At 43.0% G+C, this 21594-nt stretch overlaps 1 protein-coding gene across 1 annotated transcript; it reads right to left on the minus strand.

Annotated features, from left to right (window-relative positions):
• Positions 1-497: 497 nt before the first annotated feature.
• On the minus strand, positions 498-20882 carry gad2 (glutamate decarboxylase 2). The gene is made up of 16 exons (XM_012815114.3): positions 20146-20882; positions 19670-19732; positions 19309-19452; positions 18637-18870; positions 18093-18183; positions 17102-17214; positions 16267-16382; positions 15227-15306; positions 14588-14642; positions 12788-12904; positions 11244-11308; positions 10983-11061; positions 10489-10638; positions 8556-8663; positions 7465-7554; positions 498-4581 (listed from the first exon to the last, which is right to left on the minus strand). Exons 1-16 carry the CDS (start codon positions 20216-20218, stop codon positions 4408-4410), a joined length of 1752 nt encoding a protein of 583 aa, XP_012670568.1. The 5' UTR covers positions 20219-20882; the 3' UTR covers positions 498-4407.
• Positions 20883-21594: the final 712 nt, after the last annotated feature.

Below are 21594 nucleotides of genomic sequence, written 5' to 3' on the forward strand. Positions count from 1 at the left end.
GGAGAGGAGAGGAGAGGAGTGGAGAGGAAAGTAAAAGCATTATGAAAGTGTGCAGAGAAGGGCCCACATTTAAGGTCTGCCTGCAATCATCGACCTCTTTGTTAGCTGAAGTGTTCCTTTTCACAAGAGCCACTCTGTGTTTACATAACAAGGGCTTTATGTAACTGTGCGGACATGGTTTCACCTTCTAGCCCAGGGTTTTGCTCATTATCTAGTGGAGCTCATTGTGAGTGATAAAGGGTTTTGGTACACCTGCTATCCTAATGCTTTGGGAGAGTCCTCAGTTTCACTGAGAGTGCAAACCAACTCTTTTAATGCTGTCCGAACTGCAATTGCTCACAAATAATGAACAAGAACTGCAAGTGGAGATCACTTTTGATTAGAAAATTGGACGATCATAAAGGGAAAAAACTGAATGGTCAAACAAAGCCAGAAGCAGAATAAATCACTCATGCATTGAACAAATCAGTACTCAGTAAAAACCTACAGTCAGGTAGTCAGTTTGGCAAGAAGGTTTATTTTGTATTTCCCCAGGGAGGTTAACATACAGGCCAAAAGGACAGTTTATTTTATTTAATTTTTTTGTATTTCAGAGAGGCTGGCATCTTACACATCTATTACTTTCTGATTCAACATATTGGTTCACACAGTCGCTCGAGATAAAGACCTCAGAAAAATCAAAGGACATCACCAGTGTTGACCGACAGTGAGTAAAATAAATCAATTATACAAAATAAAACGTTCACTTCAGAGGCATGAAGATACCCTGTTTTGTCAAGTCGCTAAAATTCATCACAGATGGGCTCAGGAAATACATCCGCAAAGCTCAGAGAGCTGGTGGTTAGCCAGTAAGCAGAGCTAACACATTTCTTTCTTGAAAGCTGGCTGCTGCTACTAAGGGCAAAGCTTCAGAGAAGAGATTTGAAAAGGCGAAGAAGATACTTGGGGTAACATGCTGTGCGCCCACAGAAAACACACCAGAGCTGCATCCAAACATATGATAGAGAAAAGAGCGAGAAAGAGGAAAGAGACAGAGAAAGACAGAGGACAAACAGTTCAGCAGAAAGCAGACAGGCTGTAGCGCATGCTTGTAGCTAGCTTAGCACATAGCCATCTTCAGGGAGAGGGGACAACACGGGCACATGAAGCAACACTAGGCTATATCATAAAGCTACACTAGTCACTTGCCACTAGAACTGACATTGGGTAAGACCGTCACAAGGATTGTAATCTCACAGGCCGAGGGGGAAAGCGAAAGCGTTCATGCACGTGCAAAGTGAGCAAGGCCAGTAGCAGTGGCAGCAGCAACAGCAGCAACAGCAAGGTTAGAAAACAAAATGGCGGACGTTTCAAGACTACCTCTATGAGAGGCTGAGGTGACTGGATGCTGAGTCAAATCACATTGCCAAATCAGAGGCGGGGGCCGAAAAGCACAAGTCCATTTTGTTCTCTCCATGTTCCACGTAACAATAAATTAGCTTGCTGATGTGTAGGTAGATACAGGAACAAGGTAGCTTTGTCATATCTACAAGTACAGTAGCTCAAACTACAAAAGCAACTGAAGAAGCAAGGTTTCAGGAAATAAATCAAAGTTTCCACTTTCAACCTTCAAACAGAAAGCGTGACACATTCGACAAATCACAGTTGTTGATTGTTTTTTTTTTTGTAGTTTTTTCCCCCACTTTTTTACCCTACATCAAACAATGAACAACCATTTCAACATTGCACATAGTCAGAGCTTTGTACATTAAAGCTAAAGTGCACAACCTCTCCTTGAGAAGAACGAGACAAATACCGTAAAATTGATACTAAGGCAACACAGTTACAAACACACAAAAAAATACATATTGGCACATCCTGTCAAGTATATCACTTGGGCACAAAGACCACGGGCTTCAGTGTTGTAGAAATGGCTTTGCATATTCTTTTGAGTTCCTATTCCAGAATGTGCTGAGCCTTCTATGCCAGTGTGGCAACGCTGAGTCTGCGCTTTCAATAAACGAGAAGGACGACAGCCTGTGACCACACACACCGTCTTTTAAGTCTTTTACGTTAGGTGACATATAACATTTTATACCTCATGTGTCTGACACACTCATGTGTACATACAGACACACAGACACACAGACACACTCACTCTCACTCTCTCTCTCTCTGTCACCTCAAAGCATTGATGACCAGTGGGATTAAAGTCAGATAATCTCTATTAAATAGACAAAATAATATTTTACTTCACAAATAGACTCTGGTTATTTGCCTTATATACACCAAAGTATACACATATATCTGCACTCTGTCATGGCTATCTTAAAAGTCCACATACAAACTGATTGAAAGCTGATGTGGACAACTATGCCATAAGTAATTGTGCTTTTTAAAAACGTTGTCTCCTACCTCCTCCAGGTCATCGCTACATAGCCAGGCTGCCTGCACGAGCAGACTGAATCAACTAAAAAAACACACTAAATTGGTGCTTCCCCAATAAATATGACTTTTTGTCATTTTAATTAATGTTTCCCATATACATCCTACTTCATAGGATCCCCAGAAATGTGCTGGGAATATAAATGAACAGGCCTTTTTCATTTCAATGAAGACTGATACTCAAAAGGAGCCACCGGATCACTCAGCATGTGGCTTGTATTGCTTTTGATTGTACATTTCTGTCCTTCAGACCTTGACATCGGTATCCAGGGTTTCCAGCTTATCTAGACTGAGAATGTCCTCTTGGTAAATGAGTCAAGGGACTAAAAGACAGTAGCTCCTCTCTATGTGATACAATTCAACATCGCTAAATTACCTATAGTTCTCCATGCGTTGGTCAGCACCCATTTATGTATGAAAACTAGAGAAAACTTTACGGTGTGTTCTCAAAAAAACATTTCTACTGCATCTTACTGGCATTATGAACCACACCACATCCCAATACAAGCCGGTCATGGACTCCAAGCAGTATTCTCAAAAGAATGAAATCCCAATGTCAGACATACAGGACTGAGCAAACATCAATGAATAGGAGACACTATCTTCAACAGTTAAAGATGGAGCTTGTGAACAGATCAAGAAGCGGACAGAAGACGTTTTTTTTCCTGCTATAAATATGAAAAGGCTGTTCTGATGCAGTGGTTAGCATTTCCACCCTCTAAGCAGTGAACCTGGATTCCCAGCCACTGCAGGATGCTTTTGACGTAAGTCGCTTTGGATAAAAGCATCTGCTAAACCCGGGACCTCTACCTTTGACAAGAAAGAGGTCCTTTTTGTCTGAGGCATGGGCAAGTGGTGTTTGTGCGCTTAGGTTTGCTCAAACTGGCAAATAATTCTGTGTATGCTGCATTTGTGTCATGGTCATGGTCCACATCGCCATCAACGTCTTCAGGCACTGTTCTCACTCTCCTGTACGTTCACGAAACCAGCCAGGTTAACGCTTGACTGGACGGGCCCCATGCAATGCCTTCACACGACACAGAAAGCATGTTCTGATCTATTCAGCATTCTTCCCTTTCAAAGAGCATTTAGGTAAACATCAGTGATGTTTGTGACAGCTGAGTACCCGTACAATGTATCCATTCCCAACGAAGGGAGGAAAAAGACACAGGAGTCCCAAAGGTTGCGTAACAAGAGTGACCCATTCTAGCTAGGAACAGCCCGTGGGATGAGAGAAACAAGAGTGACCCATTCTAGCTAGGAACAGCCCGTGGGATGAGAGAAACGAGGTACAGATGTAAAAGCTGTCGATTAAATGCTGTTTGGAAACATGAATGCGCACACCACAGTAAGGAAATATTCAGTTTTTTGGATTATTGATATGATAACCAACCACCTGTGTCACCTACACTTCTCTCACTCCCCTTTTCTAGACAAAAACAAAAATGACAAACCTTAAAAGAGATCAATACAGGACGCCAGTGATTGTAAAGGCAGTAGTCCCAAATTGAGGTAAGCTTAAGTGCCTCAATAAATCAATAGATATTCCGTATATCTCTGGCACTTATGAAGTCTGATTAAGGTTAGTATGAACTAATTCAGTTGCTATTGCACTAGGATCGAAGAATAAATGTCCTCATACTTACACTAAGTACTTATGATGGTACGTCAAATGCACTAATGTCAACATGAAAAGCAGACATAAACACTTTCACATGGCTTTGGACCGAGAAGGCCACAACAACGCTACGATACTGAAATATATATGTATACATATATACTGTATATTAATATAGAGATAAAGATTTTAAATAATTTTTTTCTTAAACCTTTCTTAAATATAACTATCTCTAGGAGATGCCAGAGGAGACAAATTGAAGAATCGCAGTGCCGGTACATTCACAGACAAACATTTCATCCATTGGAGGAGACACGTATCTGAGCTCTCAGCCTGGCACTCTCCACGGGCGTCGCTCGGGTTCCTCAAAGGTCATGGCCGAGCCGTTCGATCTCCTCAATGAGGAAGTCGATGTCTTCTAAGGTGGCGGCTGGGTTTGAGATGACCATGCGGAAGAAGTTCACCTTGTCCCCCTGTGGCTGGTAGCTGACCATGGTTGTGCCGTACTCCATCATCCTGGCCTTGATCACAGGGGCCACCTGACAACACCAACACAGGGCAAGTGTGAGTTATGAACAACAGATATGAACAAGAGTCAAGGATGGACCCAATCACAAGCGTGGGCAAATCTCCCATGTTTGGTTGATTGGGTAGAAAATGGTTTGTGTCACAGATAAAGGACAGTCTTTTAGTGAATGCTGGAGCACATGGAAAAATGTTCTGTCATATAACTACACTTAAGCTCCTACATGTTCTACTTTTATTCAGATATAGTCATATAATACAATATTCACACACTTATTCATAGTACTGAATACAAATGTGTTTTACGTTACATATGGAAACCAGATACACTATGTTCCTTTAAGGTATTAAAAGTTATGGGAATGGTATGGGAAGACAACGTTTTTGGCTTTGACGCAGCACAAGTTCTGCATCTCTGTGTTTTATTTCTATTTTTTTTTACGCCACAATCCGATACTCTCTGATCTCTTATCTGCTTCCCTCCGTCAGACTTCTGCTCGCCTGTGCTGTGCACAATGTCCTCAATCACACTATCAGTAGACGGACAAATTACCCTCGCCAGGCCCCAGAACAGACAGGCAGTGGGGCTGACAGGTAAATCTCAGCACAGCTGGACCTGCCACATGTCCAACACAGGACTTGGTGAGAGTCATTTATTTGGAGATTGATAACCTCTCTCTCTCTCTCTCTCTCTCTCTCTCTTTCTCTCTCTCTGACTCCTGCAAACATGGACTGCCGATGTACCAAGGAGACCGAGATTAAATTAAGTGTTTGTTAGAGAGACACCACAACCTGCTACTGATAAGATCCAGTTGTTGTTTTCTCTTGTGTCATGAAAAGATTTTTTTTTTTAAAGTTTCAAATGTACTTCTTCACCTTGGTTCCTTTTATGTTTTTCTTGTTTTACTTCAGTATATTACAATCAGTATATTCTGCCTGTGATGTTGGTAGAAATCAACAAATCTCCAGGATAAGACATCAACAGTACTGTTATGCCCTACAGGTAGGGGACAGCGCTCGTCTGGGATTAAATGGGCTAAAACACTGAGTAGTTTCTCTGTTTGAAAAGGAACGGCAGTCCTTCCTCTGACAGCCACGGTGGGACGCCCTGTCGCTTTTGAGTGGCAGCACAATGGCGGAAATGGGCAATTCAGGCCAGTGTGATTGTCTCTCACATGTAATTACAACCCCATGCCTCAATGAACCGTATTCATACGCAAAGGCTTTTCTTTCCTGGAAACCTCTTTTCCTGGAGGACAAAAACTACGTGGGCACTTTAAACTACATTTCCCTAGTATGTCTTTATTTTTGTATGCTTAGGAGGCTAATCTGTGCGGTGCATTTTAAAGCAGGTGAGAATGAGAATAGCCTTGTGCAGTGTGCTTGTACTGTTGAGACAGCATGTTTACTTCAGGTAGAAATTTCAATTAATCTACACTGTTACATACAGCAGTAAGACTAAATATGAGTGAACTTGTACACTACACATTGAGGGTTAGAACATTACCATTAAATATTAGAGCCATTGCAGTCACTCGGTATGCATGTTTTACAAATCTAATATTCAAAAAATAGTTTTCCCTGAACTCCCGAAGAACAGTCGCTGGCTATCAGAAAAAGGTAGGGTTTCAACAAAAGGCAAAGGACAGACCTGCCAAGAAGATTGTTGGCAGCTTTTAACATGTTATAATTACCCCCTATTTCTCTTCCAAAATGTGTTGCAGGTGTTCCTTTGCTAGCTGTTTGCCAGAGGCTCTGGCTGATGAAGAGCAATTGCTCACAAAAAGGCTGGCTACACTGGGGGGAGGGCCCTTTAAACTCTTACAACAACACCATACACAACACGACAGGCTTAAATGGAGAGGAATGCTTTGGACAGGGCCATTACTTTCCTTAACAGCTTTTAACAGTCAATGTGTGTCCTTACTGAGTTGTCACAGTGATTGACTGAAAACTGAATCTCTTTTTTGTGTTTTACAAAAGTGTTTGTAGGTGCCTGGGTTGATGCACAAAGCCCCTTCAACGGGTACTCAGCTTTCATACTTGCTACTTGCTTACTACTTGCTAGCCCAGTACCACGGGGCCAGGGGCCTGAGTCAGTGTGAGGTCACAAAGCCTGGCATCCCATACACTCAAAGCCTTACACCCTGAAGACTTCACATAAAACTTTTATAGCTTTTAGTGAGAGTCATGACAGCGGCCGAATAGACTGGGTCACCTAGTGCAGACTGGTGGCGCGTAGGCTGTGCGTGACAACATGGGCATTATGTACATTACAACCAGACTGTGGCCATTCATAGCCACCATGCTGCTTAGTTACTAAATTCCCTCTTTTTAGAGGAGCCATTTTTAGATTTTGTTCATTTTTCATTTGGCCAGATGCAAAGGCAAAAAACTATCAGCGGCACAAATATAATTATCAACAACTCAACATCTGACGTAAAGAGAAATAATACAATGTACATAAGAATAGATACAGATACAATATTCACTGTGACTGTGAATTAGAGTGTGACCATGCGCATGTGTATGTGAGTTGATGTGTGTGGGTGTGTGTATATGAGTTGATGTGTGTGTGTGTGGGTGTGTATATGAGTGGTGTTAGGTTCAGACGCACAACACATATTTATTATATCCTGATTGTTCACACACTGTCGGATAAGTTTTAGATTTTATGCGTTCTCTTTTCACTATCCCTTTTTCTGTCTCTCCTGACCACTCTTAATCTCTCTCTCTCTCTCTCTCTCTCTTGTTGTCTCTCATCCTCTCTATCTCTCTGTCTAAAATAAACTCTGGTATATTAAGGAAGCAGTAGTACATCTTTTGTTAAGGAAGGTAACCGACTTGAGCAGAAGTATTTAAAGCCCATAGCTGAGCACAGGGAAATGAAATGGCACCTTGGCAAGGCGTTCAGTCTTCTCCACTTTGTCCTCTATGCAGCGCACGCCGGGGGGTAGGTACCAGAAGCACACGTTGGTATGCTGAGGCTGAAGGGGCAGAGGAGAGCAAACACACTTCAATTAACTAATGAACCAACAATAATGATTAAAATATAAATAATTTGTATTATTGGATACAGCATAGCACATTTATAGCATGACCACAAGGTGTTTCAGAGAATAAGATAAAACCATCCAGGAGACTTAAAAGATATATAGGATATTGCTGATGACAAATTACAGAAGAAAATGACTGGATCTGAATTCACTTAATATTGACAAACTGTGTATAAAAGGTAGGTTTTAAGAACAGTAAAACAAACATCCAATCAAACTTACGGTATAAACTTAAGATTTTTAGTAAATATACAGCTCTAAATAAATTCTGAAAGCTTTGGCCTTGGAGTCCCCACAGCAGCAAGCAGTGAAATAAACGGCAAGCTTTCCTGGTGGCCAGGATAATGTTTTTATAATTCCAAGCGTTCGATTATGTTTAAGTAACCGCTCCATCTCTGCTCATTGGTTGCTGAGGTCGAGCGGCAACGTGGGACCCCAGAGCAAAATTGTTATGTCAGTTTAGCGGCAGCTACCATTTACATGCAAATGAGCTCTGATGCATTCCCTATGCGCTTCAAGGAGAGACTCTGGCAGGCAGCAGTGACCTCTAAAAACAGCACATGAAGAACACTCTGTGAAATGCTAAACACTATTTGTTATGTGCATGTGGGTAAAGTACATTTTAAGCTGAGCTGTGGTGCAGAATGAAGCCATCTGCATGTCTATCTGTATTATGACTAATTGCCTGTCATTTCATGCCTGCCATCCAGAATAATAGCATCACAGTCCGGTGACACCTTTGAAGGGAGTCAAAGACATTTTTCATCTTCAAAGTGGCACCATTCATCTTGTCGTTCGGTGTGGCAGAGCCATTAGAAAGCACCAAGGAAAGCATCGATAATGATGCCTGACAAAACAGAAGGAAGGAGCGAGAGAGAGAGAGAGAAAGAAAGAGAGAGAGAGAGAGAGAGAGAAAGAGAGTGGACACTTGCTTTTCCGTTGAAGATCATCTCGTATCCTTCCCTGTCCTTGATCTTGTTGTACAGATACTCCGACAGTTCCAAACACTTGTCAATCTGAGCTTCAAAACCGATGGTGCCCTGTGGATACACACACACATAAACACACACAAGTGTTAACATAAATGACACACACACACACACACACACACACACACACACACACACACACACACACACACACACCACACACAAGGGTTAACATAAAATGACACACACACACACACACACACACACACACGTGTTAACATAAATTACACACAAACACACACACACACACACACAAACACACACATACACACAAACACACACAAGTGTTAACATAAATGGTCTGACAAGGTGATTTCCCCCCAGGGTCTGATACACGAAAGATAAAACCATGGCAACAGCTCCGATAGGCCGACATGCTAATCAACAGCACATAGCACAACACCTGGGAATAAACACAAACAAACAGGGTTACAGCCAGCTGATAAAGCAACTTAAACAGAACCATCCATCTACCGAGAGCAAAGCTAAATGATAATTCCAGAACCTTCCACAGGTTTCTGAGGCAGGGAAACTGTATCCCTGCGGCTTGGCCTTATGTCTCTTGTTACAGATATGACAGGTCAGTGGGGATGGACGGTTGCCATATCCTGGGCTGTGTTGAGCATCACCAAGCCCTCTTTATGGCCACCATGTGTGCATAGCAGACTGACTCAGATTACCGCATTCACTACATCTGATGAAGTGTATCTCTATTGAAAGCATGTGTCTTGGCTCACGAATCATATAAAAATCTCTTAATGACAAGGTATATTAAAACCTTTGGGCATACGTTCATGCTCTGTTGGACTCAAAGGTTGGAACATAAAAGGGACACAGAGCAGGACATTTCCAGTAGGAGAGACAGGAGTTTGGATACCCCGGTCACACATGGACCCAACGGCTTTCTATGTAAGGCACAAAGAAACAGCAGCCGCTGTCTGCAACATGTCGGAATCTGCTGATACACATTGCCGTGGCAGGATAAGCAATTACCTTTCCTGCTCACTGTCAAGTGCGAGAGAATCTGCTGATCGAGACAAACCCGCATCCAGCTTCGAAACACGCTATCAGGCGCTGCTAAGGGGGGACGTCGGCCCACTCGTACTGTCAATCAAGAGTACAAGTCAGAGCCAAGAGATAAGAAGGACAATGGGGAGCTCTGCCAGTACACTAAAACAATGCAAAAGAACACGTCTTACTATCGAAACCAGAACTGTTATCTTTCCATAGTCACTTCAATCACCTACTAATTACATCTGACATCACAGGTTGCAGAACTACGCCTTATCAACAAAGACCCTTAATGACAATGTCTTAACCAAGTACACATTTTGAAGACATTCCATCTCAGAAATACCAGATGTACAATATACACACAATAACTCCAATAGGAGTCAGGGGGAGGTCACAGGGAAAGTAATTAGAATCAGGTCTAATTTAATACTGACATCAGCCAGTGAGCTCTCAGCTGGACCTCAGCTCGTGAGCTCTCAGCTGGACCTCAGCTAGGTGGACCTCAGCTCGTGACCTCTCAGGTGGACCTCAGCTGGTGAGCTCTCAGGTGGACCTCAGCTAGGTGGACCTCAGCTGGTGAGCTCTCAGGTGGACCTCAGCTAGGTGGACCTCAGCTCGTGAGCTCTCAGCTGGACCTCAGCTCGTGAGCTCTCAGGTGGGCCTCAGCTTGTGAGCTCTCAGGTGGACCTCAGCTCGTGAGCTCTCAGGTGGGGCTCAGCTCGTGAGCTCTCAGCTGGACCTCAGCTAGGTGGACCTCAGCTCGTGACCTCTCAGGTGGACCTCAGCTCGTGAGCTCTCAGGTGGACCTCAGCTTGTGACAATCAGTGAGTTCTCAGATGGACCTCAGCTTGTGAGCACTCACCTTGGCCCTCCACATGAGCCAGAGCTTGAAGATGTCCACGTGACGTCCGCACTGCAGGGCCTTGTCCCCCGTGTCGTAGGATAGGTCGTAGTGCTTGTCCTGCTGGAACAGGTAGACCGCGTGCATCTGGTTGCAATTCTGCATCAGGCCCTGAAAAAGTAGGCAAGGGGTAAGATCAATTAATTAGTCAATAAAGAAATGAATAAAACAGCTACAAACTAACAGTGCAGTCTGTTAAGAAGCAAACCACTTAAATGTGAGTTTCTGAGTGAATGTATAAAATTATGAGACTTCCATAGTACTGTGTATAGTTGAAGGAGTAATACAGATTAATGTTTGAAGGCCTCCTGTATGGATCACCCAGGCCAGCATGCATTCATAGATAAAAGGGTTCAGAGCTGGTCAGCATCAGCACCCAGGCCAGCATGCATTGATAGGGTTCATAGCTGGTCAGCATCAGCTGGACAGTAATCAGCTGGTCAGAATCAGCATACCTCTTCTCTGACCAGGAGGGCAGAACACTGCAGTGGGACGGCCATCATCTTGTGGGGGTTCCATGTCATTGAATTGGCTCTATGATGAACCAGTCACATGATAATGTCATCAACCAGCCTTAAATAAATACACTAAATGCATATATACTCACAATAATGTCATCAACCAACCTTAAATAAACACACTAAATGAATAAAAAAAACCCCATAAAATCACAACAGCAGCAAAAATACGGAGGGGGTGGAGACCACCGAACTGACCTCTCAACCCCGTTCAGCTTCCCCCGGTGTTTCTGTGACATGAGCAGACTGCCTCCCCAGGCACCCTACACACACACACACACACACACACACACACAGACACACAAAACAGATGCTACAGAATCATCACGGTAACGTCACACCTGGTGAGAACTCAACATGGCACTGGGACAGCACCTTCCACCTCAGCAAGCCTGTAGTGCCAACAAGCTTTTTTCACTCACACACACGTCTGTGTGTCATTTAGCCCCTTCGACCTGAGCAAGCCTGTAGTGCCAACAAGCCTTTTTCACTGACACACACGTATGTGTGTCATTTAGCCCCTTCCCCCCGAGCAAGCCTGTAGTGCCAACAAGCCTTTTCCACTCACACACAAGTATGTGTGTCATTTAGTTAACAAACTACGAGGAAAAAAAAAACCCAATTCAAAACAGAGCTGTTCTGACTGAACTTTTTACCCTACCTGGAGGATAACAAGATGAAGCCATACGTGAATCGCTGTCATTCATCCTCCTAAGCTATTCCTACTGTTTTTAGATAGTTGTAATATTGTTGTGTTATATGTTGTTGTTGTGTTATATGTTGTCCCTCGTCGCACCAACAGGAGAAGCACTCCAAATTTTGTTGTATGCAAATACAATGACAATAAAGGCTTTTCTATTCTATTCTATTCTATTCTATTCTATTCTATGGAATTTTACATGAAGACAAAATGGACAGAAAGGTCGCGCGCACACTAGACCCTCTCACCCAGAAGGATAATGAGCTACTGGACGGAGGGAGTCTAAAAAGGGAAAGACCTTCATCACTCTCTTCATCACTCTCTTGTTCTCGTGTGCTCTGCAGTGACACACACTCTAAATGGCTCACCCTTGGGCTTGCAGGTCAGCTGAATGTAGGAGTGTGTGTGTGTGTGTGGGTGTGGGTGTGTGTGTGTGTGTGTGTGTGTGTGTGGGGGGGGGGGGGGGGGGGGTGTGTGGGTTTGGGGGGGGCCCACACTGCTAATAACACACCCATAGGCTACATGGTATGGAGTCACGGACTAATGAGGAGACAACACACACCTATTAATCTCGCAGCGCTCAGAGACACACACTAACATACACACTAAAAAACATACACACACACTCACTTTGAACTGACATAATAAACACCATCTGTTGAAGCATTTTTTTTTTTAAAAGCACAGCTTGATTTCATTTCTTGATGCATTAACAATGCAGAACTCACTTCAGACTTATGATGTGCTCGCGGCACTAAGAGATCAATTTTGAACAGTGTGATGCACAAACTAGTAATACTTCACTTACACGCCAACACATCTCAGGACTCTTCAGACAAGAAGTGTTTCAAAGAGCACAGAGCATGAAAGCCAGTAAGAGCTGAGCACTTCAAATGATTATTCCACACTGGTTTGGGCTTAGGAGATCAGCTTCCCCTTTTGGTAGACACTCCTGTCTGCAATGAACATCTCAACCCCACACACACACACACACACACACGATAGGAAGTGAGGTCCAGAGGAGAATAACATGCCCACTCACGTCCACGTGGAACCAGACGTTGTATTTCTTGCAAATGTCAGAAATGGCGATGAGAGGATCAAAGGCTCCGTAGACAGTGGTGCCGGCCGTGGCGCTCACAAAGAACGGGACGAGGCCCTGGAGGACACAACATATTCACAGGTGACACCTTAGTTCCTGAATGGGCCGCCACACAGAGTCTGGAAATCATGCTTGTCACGGCATCAGTTTAAACAGAAAGAGATCTTGGGACTTATATGAGAATATGCTGCTGGAGCTGGAGCTAGAGCTGGGTGAGACGATTGCCAAACATACCCTAAATCTATAGCCTGACGTTGTCATACTCATAATTCTAGTCAGAATATGAGTCTGATACTGCTCCATTGGGCTGTGATTATGGGGCGTGTTTCAACCGAATCAGGAAAAAAATGCCTCTTCGCTCAATTGGTTACCTACAACCAATCAGAGCAACGTAGTATGTGACGAGGGCCAGCTGATAAATTAAACTTTTACCGAATCCCGTAGGAAGGACGGCAAAAACATCTTTTCGATCGACAAATGCCTTGATCGCGTTTCTCTGTTCCTCTTTCAAAATGAATGCGCTGTCTTCTAAAACAGACTTGATGGCAGAACACATCTCAGCTCTCCAGCGGCAGCTATGTTTGTTGAAAACGAATTCAAACCAAGCACTCTTTGGTGACGTGGTTGATTACGTTACTGTTGATCATCTGTCCATCATCGTATAAAGCCCGCCGAACTTCCCGACCTCAAATGTTGTGGGCGGGGCTAAGTTCGGCTGGTTCCCAGGCTACTAAATCTATTAAGTTTCATGTGAAAAATATGAATGGAATCTTCTATGGTTTCAAAACATCTAATCAAATAATTTTGGTTTCTCTGTAGTAATACCCCACATATATTCCATTTAAACTATTAATATCTACTTTGTATTGAAAAACAATAAATGTTAATCATACTTGATTGGACAGAGTGATGGTTGAGTTCCCAACCAAAACTGTTTGTCATTGTCACTTCAGTCATTTCAGTCCGAAAGCTATTCATTTCCACGGAGCACTGGAGCAGCTAGTGTTACTGATGGGGTTCCTATACCTCATCACAGGGGTGCAATAACATGCAATGAGCTGTTTGGGACATTATGCCGAAAACTAAATCTTCCCAAGCTCTCTCTGTGAGCTTGTTGGGCACCACTGGACCATGAAGTCCATTAGATGGAGAAATATTTCTGAAAGGGTGTGATCATGCGGGGACTAGGAGAGGAGGTGCAGGGACTAGGAGAGGAGGTGTGATCATGCAGGGAGTAGGAGAGGAGGTGAGGAGGTGTGATCATGCAGGGAGTAGGAGAGGAGGAGAGGAGGTGTGATCATGCAGGGAGTAGGAGAGGAGGTGAGGAGGTGTGATCATGCAGGGAGTAGGAGAGGAGGTGTGATCATGCAGGGACTAGGAGAGGAGGTGTGATCATGCAGGGACTAGGAGAGGAGGTGTGATCATGCAGGGACTAGGAGAGGAGGTGTGATCATGCAGGGAGTAGGAGAGGAGGTGTGATCATGCAGGGACTAGGAGAGGAGGTGTGATCATGCAGGGACTAGGAGAGGAGGTTTGATCATGCAGGGACTAGGAGAGGAGGTGTGATCATGCAGGGACTAGGAGAGGAGGTGTGATCATGCAGGGACTAGGAGAGGAGGTGTGATCATGCAGGGACTAGGAGAGGAGGTGTGATCATGCAGGGACTAGGAGAGGAGGTGTGATCATGCAGGGACTAGGAGAGGAGGTGCAGGGAGTAGGAGAGGAGGTTTCAGACGGTACCTTCTGCTTCGCTTCCAGGATCTTCTTCTCAAGGTCAGATGGTATCATCTTCCCTCTGGTGAAGACAAGGTGGATTAAAATGTGTTTTTTTCCTTTGATCTCATGCCACCATGTGCAGAATTGGGAAGTGTATTTAATTTAGAAAAATCTTTCTATAAACTCAATTTAAAATCCAATTACTTTTTCATCTCTGATCCACCATACTTATTCTAATTGACAAGGAAAGCCGAGTGGGCTAGTAGAAATTTTGCAACCGTCATTTCACATTTTACATGCTCATTACATCCTCATCCTGTCCTAAATTACTTCCAAACCATGTGAGTTGCTTCACTCATGTTACTGAAAGAAAATGCACTACAAAACAAGTTTCACCACTCATTACAACCATATCTCCCCCCAACTTCTCACTGTCTCTGTGGCTGTGGTAGACATTGCCAGGGGCGACAGTGGTACAGGAGGTAGAGAAGTCGTTTAGTAACCAGAAGGTTGCTAGTTCGATTCCTTGAGCAAGACAATGAAGCCCTAATTGCTCCTGATGTGCAGTGTGCCATCAGTGTAAAATGTGTATACATCCTTGTAAGTCGCTTTGGATAAAAGCATCTGCCAAATGTAAATGTAGGTAATCACAGTAGCGCTTACGTCTCATCCACCTTGATGCAGATGACGCTTTCTGTCCCGATGCCAAGGGCAGCAGCACCTTTTTTGATGGAGAAATGGCTCTAGAAACAACAGACCACAAATATGTTATTGGTTATTTTTTTTTCAAATCAAAGTTGAGATAAACATTCATAATCAGAATTAGGAATTTCTTTATCAGAAAATGATAAATGGTGACCATTGAAGAGAATTCATGAAGTATGTGATCTACCACAGCAGCTGATTACTAGTTATTTTACATGAGTTGTTATGGCTATGGTCTCTCTGAACTTCAGTGTCATGAGTTTCAATATTTCATTACACATGCCATTGCAAAAAGCAATTGGCATCCAAATCCTATAAATATGATGGAAAAGGGACCATCTTTTAGAACTAAGAAGTGACATCGGATATTTTCTCAAAAGACTTTCGATTCCTCACCAATGATCTGCATTTATGTAAACATGAGCCCGAGGATGGCTACTGTTGGCACTTCATCTGACCAGAGTAAACCACATGCAATATCTTAATTCCCATTTCATCTTTCAGAGCGACCTAATCAAATCAAATCAAACTTTTTTTGTACGGTGCATTTCATACCAGAAGGTAATACAATGCGCCTCACAGAAGGAAAAAATGGGGGGGGGGGTTCAAACCCTTGTAAAGACACAGATTTTCCAGAGATAAATAAACAGGAAATGACGTACTAACCACACCATAAAGGACTGCTCAGTAATGTAAAGAATAATGTCAAAATATGAATTCCAAGCCGAAGGATATAGGGATGATACACTCTAAAATACTAATTTTAAAATACTGTCATAAAATACTCATCATAAAATACTGTCTGAAATGATGTTCATATATAACTTTGGGAAAGAGAAAGAGATGAAGCAACAGAGCAGAAGAGAAAAGACAATGATACAAGACAACAATATAAAGACAACAATATAAAGACAACGATATAAAGACAACAATGATACAAGACAACAACATAAAGTGACTGAGAATGAGCAAAGAAAAGTAGCAACAGTGGGGCCTACATGCTCTGAGGTGAAGGCTGCTAGTTTGGGGATTGACGACATTCCTTTTTCCTTCACTTCAGGGAACATCTTGAAGCGTGCCAGCAGCATGGCGTACATGTTGGATATGGCGCCACCTAGAGGAGAGTGACAGTCGCCAGTGATTATGAGAGGCAGGTGATGGGGCTGTGCAGCCTCAGCCAAAGGCAGCTCACAGCTGCCTGACAAAGAGCAGCGGCACAGTTGGCACAAAATCTCACTCACATTCACTCACACACACTCTTTCTTTCTCCCTCTCACACACACTCTTTCTTTCTCACTCTCACACACACTCTTTCTCCCTCTCACACACATCTGTCTGTCTTTGTCTCTGTCTCGTTCCCTAATGTTTTGTGTAAACACTCCTCTATTAGCGGAAGACTCACACACTAAAGGAGTGTGCCTGTTTTTTTCCCACAGTACAAAAACATACTCACTACTGATTTGGCGTACACAAAATATCTGAAGCTGAGTAGTAGTAAAAACATCAGGCAAAAAGGTTGACATCAAGGCTGAGCAGTTTCAGGGGCCTGCATGTGTGCTTTTGGCAACACAACTATTCTAGCTTGTCAGATACCCCTCAAAGCATGAGTGAGACAAACCTGGGATTCATATACATCTCAAACGCCTCTCAACTGTGTGACTCACGGCTCACTGATCAAAATGGAGGCCGAGATACAATGTGAAGGCCAGGCGGACACTCCGCTCCATCAGAATTAGGAAACAAGTCAGAGAGGAGAGGGTAGCAGGGTGGGTGGGGATAGGGGGTGTGGGGGGGCAGTTATGTGTGGGCGGAGCTCTGTGACGTGACGCTTACCAGGAGAGAAGATTCCGTCCCCGCGGCCCTCAGGCCAGCCAATGATCTCCCTCATCTTCTTGAGCGTGACGTACTCCAGCAGCACGAACACCGGCGCCACCTCATAGGTGAACCTGTCCAACGCCGGGAGACCACATGACCCGGTTACACAAAACGCCAAGACAGCACCCCTCCTCCCCAAACGGAGTCCATGATGTCGTTTTTTTTCACTGTTTCACAACAGTCTGCGCCAGTGGTTTTGCAACAGCGTGTCATTGACAGTTTGAGGGCGTATTGAGGGTGTTACATAGAGGAAAAAACTGGGCTGAGACGATAGACAGGGGCTCTGACATTAGCAAATCCTCAAAGTTAAGGACATTTCGTTTTTTTCACAGACACAAAAAAAACTAAATTCCTCAGTAAAATGTTACTCTGAATTGCCTGCTGAATTGATAATGATGCTATCAAACTGCCATTTCATCTGGAAAGATTAGGGAAAAAAATGCCCGACTGAATATCTATTGCAAACAGAATCCAACCCCATGGAGTAACTAGTAAGAATGTGTGTACACCACTGGTCCTGAATCATCCCATTGCCAAAGGAGGGGGATTTTAATTTTATTTATCTTATTTACTTTCCATTATCTAAAATGTACATCACTACCTACTGTATCAAAAGCTTGTCATCAGTTCAAAGGAACATCTCACAAACTAAACTGAAATGAACCTTTAATGTACATGAGTCAAAGTTGTTTTTCCCTCCATTTTAATTTTCTCAGCGTGAATGGCTGTTCTGAGGGCTGGGTTTGGGGGAAGGGCGTGGGGATAATTTCATGTTGGATTCGTTTCAAGCCAGGCTTTTCATTTCACTCCTTTCAAATGATTTCTTTGAGGCACTCAACGCTATCAGACGAAACAGGCGCATAATAAAATGGCATTACAGCGGGGAACCGGGGGGCAGGAAATGAGTGAAAATTCGCCATGTGGTCGAGCCGACAGGAGGAGTACTCACATATTGGTATTGGCAGTCGATGTCAACCAATCTGCCGCCAGGCCGACCATGTCTAATCCAGTGGAGAGTTGATTGAAATACCTGGGGTGCGCTATACATAGACAATGAATTGAGAGAGATTAAATGCTGTTGATGGATTTTAATTAGGCTGTGCATTTAATACGTGTATGGTCTGTGCCTGTTTTAGGGTTCGATTGAGGAAATGTCCAACCATGGCTAAAGTTCAATGTTAGCGATGGTTGAGGAGGGCCTAAAAACACAGGCTCTTCCTGCTACCATGATTTAGTCTGTGTTGTTCTCACAAGGTGCAATAACAAGCCTGACACACCTTTACAACCACAAAAAAAAACATTTGCCATTTACAATTCAGTCGACTCACTGAAACCCTTCAATACAGTTACGACAGAACCGAGGAGAAAAATTAAACAATACTCGTTGCTCACTTATCGCCACACTAACACCATGTTGGTGACATTAAAATAACCAATAAATGCAATCTAGTAAAAAATGATTTAAAATAATGTTAAAAAGACATGACAATTACCTGTTTTAATGGCGTATTTCAGGGTGGCCCGACAACTTACAAGGATATCATCCAGGCTCTCAGGGTCGTCGGAAAGTTCCCAGTTGTTTCTTTGGAGTAATTCATTGGGGTAGTGAAAATCGATGACTTTCGTTGACCTATCGAAGGACTCCACAATATAGGCTAACAAGATATCCACGACCTCCTGGAGGAAAGTCATTGTCTTCGCATCTCCATCCAAAGCAGGAAGAAGATCTGTGAAAATATTTTAATTGTTATCTTTTTAATTATTCATATTTATTTGACTGATACCGAATGATCACCACACTGTAACGGTGAAAAGTCTGATCATTTCACCTTGACAGAGGAAGGTCATGTTGATGATAAACGGGTAAAGGGTGTTTTTTTTTTTTAGAAAAGAACACTACGCATTCAAACAGGCTACCGACTGCAAATAATCATATTATGTACAATAAATAATAGGCTGGTAGATAATGATTTACTCCATTCGATATTTATGTAAAATATGATTTCATGTCAATGATCAGTTGAGAAAATAAATGTGTCATAGAATAATGTTAGAAATAAAACATATCCACATTATAGGCTATTTTCTTTTAACATACAACAAATGAATGTGTTCCTGCAATAAACCTTTCTTTTAAAATGGGGAAATGAAGGGGTGTCTTGTACCTGTTGAGTAGAGATCGGAAAAGCCGGTTGCTGCTTTAGAACAATTACATGGTTTATTGCAACCGCAGGTCTCATCCAGTGTCTCCTGCTCTTGTTTGGTCGGTGTGTCTGCTGGTTTCTCTTCCTCGCCGACGTTTAGCATTGCTTCAGTAAAAGCCGAATATAATTCAAGTCAAAAATCGTAAATCTAAAACAAGTGAGCACCTTTTCACACTGACCTAATACTTTGGAGCAACAAAAAAAAAAAACTTAAATTCCGGAGAAATTTTACACGTATTTGATTCTATTCGAAATATTTAAGACTAGCATGGCAATTAACGAAATGTGCAAAAAATCAGGGGATAATGTCAGAAGAACATACCACATAATTTCGATCCAAGACCTCCGGGAAATTTCTGGGCCGCTGCCTGGCACCATGCTCTTGCTGAACAAATACAGTCAAAGCGAAATTCGAGGACAATTCATTTACAGGCATTATTTCCACGACAATACCACAATGAAAAACGCAACAATTCAGGACATAAAAGCACCGTGATTTCATCGTTAACATTGTAGCTGAATTCTTAATAATGGAAACAGAAACAGACGAGTCGTAATGAAATACGCCTGCAACTTTCACATCATGTTAACCTTGAACTAGGAGATTTAGGCTAGGTTCACCATGGTAAATGTCCCATTTTCCAAACACGTAGCGAGCTGAATATGTAATATTGCAAAGCACATACGGTTTCAGTATTACCGCTTGGTCCATTCTGAAGCGTAATGTATAAGGGACTAGGCGTCTCATAGCTTATGATTTTTTTTTTTAATGATAACTAAAATGTAGCCCTTACTTACTTGCACTGGGGCTTTGGTTGCCGGGGTTATCAGCATTTTGGCCACCGAGAGACCAAAACCCGCTAGAAGCCATTGCAGTCAGTCACAACTACGAAAGACGGAGACAGATAGTGCCCATCCAGACAGAAAAACAAGCCAGCGGGAAACGGGAGCTGTTCAGAGACGTGGTGCTGAAAGCGTCCTGGCGACTCTTCAGTTTGCTGTTGCAAATCCAATTGAGCATTCAACGGAAACACGAACAAGGCGTTAAGATCGTTGCCCCCTCTTCACTCAGGTATCCGCCTGTCTTAAATCTCGGTTGTCCACAGGTACCACAAAACTGCGTGGCGTCTGCTCTGCGCGCAACGCGATTTAAAATGAACAACCACTTCTTCTTGACAGCATGCTCTCCAAATACGCGATGCGTCCACACAATGCGATGAATTGCGTAAAATGTATTTCGAAACGATGTTTTGAAACAAATCCAAAAATATGAACTAATGAGGAAAAATACCGGCAGATTTACGACCAGTGCAATGCTTGAAATAGTTTCCGGTAAGTGCCAGATTCACTTTTATAAGTGCATATCATAGTCCAACGTGGAAAATAGAGCGAGGGGTTATAATGCCATTAGTAATATAAAAGCCTCGTGTAGCGTGATGCTAACCCAGGTTCACGTCACCACGAGAAATTCTGACGTGATTCTCATCATGACGAAGGGCGTTGCGTGCTGAGTCGTGACCACACATTCGGAGCTTTTCTCTCCTCCTGCTAATTTCAACACTTTGGGAAAAGGACAAACATTCCGAAGTGAAAATTCAGCCTTTTTCTTCAGGTAACTGTCTCCATGAAGCCCTGTGACTGGAAATGGCGCGCAGCATTTTTACAGCCATAGAATTAAAGTGCGAGCGCATGAGTGAGCGCTCAATGTAGCATAACGTCTAAACTGGGTTGATCTATGATTTTCGGCTCCCGCTATTTTTGTGTATATGACCGACCGGTACCCTTGATGCTGTAACGGTTTTATTTTTTCTGTTATTACGGACCAACACCGAGACATTAATAAACTTCACAATTTTAGGATACCGACAAACCACAACAAGCACCTGCAGATAATTTTAACAATACTTTAGATAATGAGTGTCGCACATTTCATGTGCTCGTTGTGGTTTGTTGGTAGCCTTAGACAAAGCAAAAATACAAATGTATCAAAATAAAGAAAAACATTCATTTATTGCCAGCACGTGCGCACCAGAGGGCACGCGCCTATTACGCACGCGCCTTTCACAAACGCCAATGTAACTTTGAAAATAATCTACACATTTTTCATGACCTTCAACTTCCAATCAATCATAGTCACATATATTTCACAACCTAGCGTTCTGCAGAGTAATGCAAAAGACGCACACAAACAGCATCTGTCGGTTCGCGGGAAGTAGAGTCCGCATCAAGCTTACAAACGCTAAGTGT

The sequence above is a fragment of the Clupea harengus genome, chromosome 17, assembly GCF_900700415.2.
Source record: "Clupea harengus chromosome 17, Ch_v2.0.2, whole genome shotgun sequence".
NCBI classification, from domain to species: Eukaryota; Metazoa; Chordata; class Actinopteri; order Clupeiformes; family Clupeidae; genus Clupea; species Clupea harengus.

Excerpts from the sequence above, each read along its gene's own strand:
- gad2 (XM_012815114.3), bottom strand. The coding sequence starts at position 20,218 with ATGGCTTCTAGCGGGTTTTGGTCTCTCGGTGGCCAAAATGCTGATAAC. Across the intron at positions 18,184-18,636 it reads GAAATACGCCATTAAAACAG|CGCACCCCAGGTATTTCAAT; the intron begins GTAATTGTCATG and ends GTCTATGTATAG. Across the intron at positions 11,309-12,787 it reads ACGTCTGGTTCCACGTGGAC|GGTGCCTGGGGAGGCAGTCT; the intron begins GTGAGTGGGCAT and ends GTGTGTGTGTAG.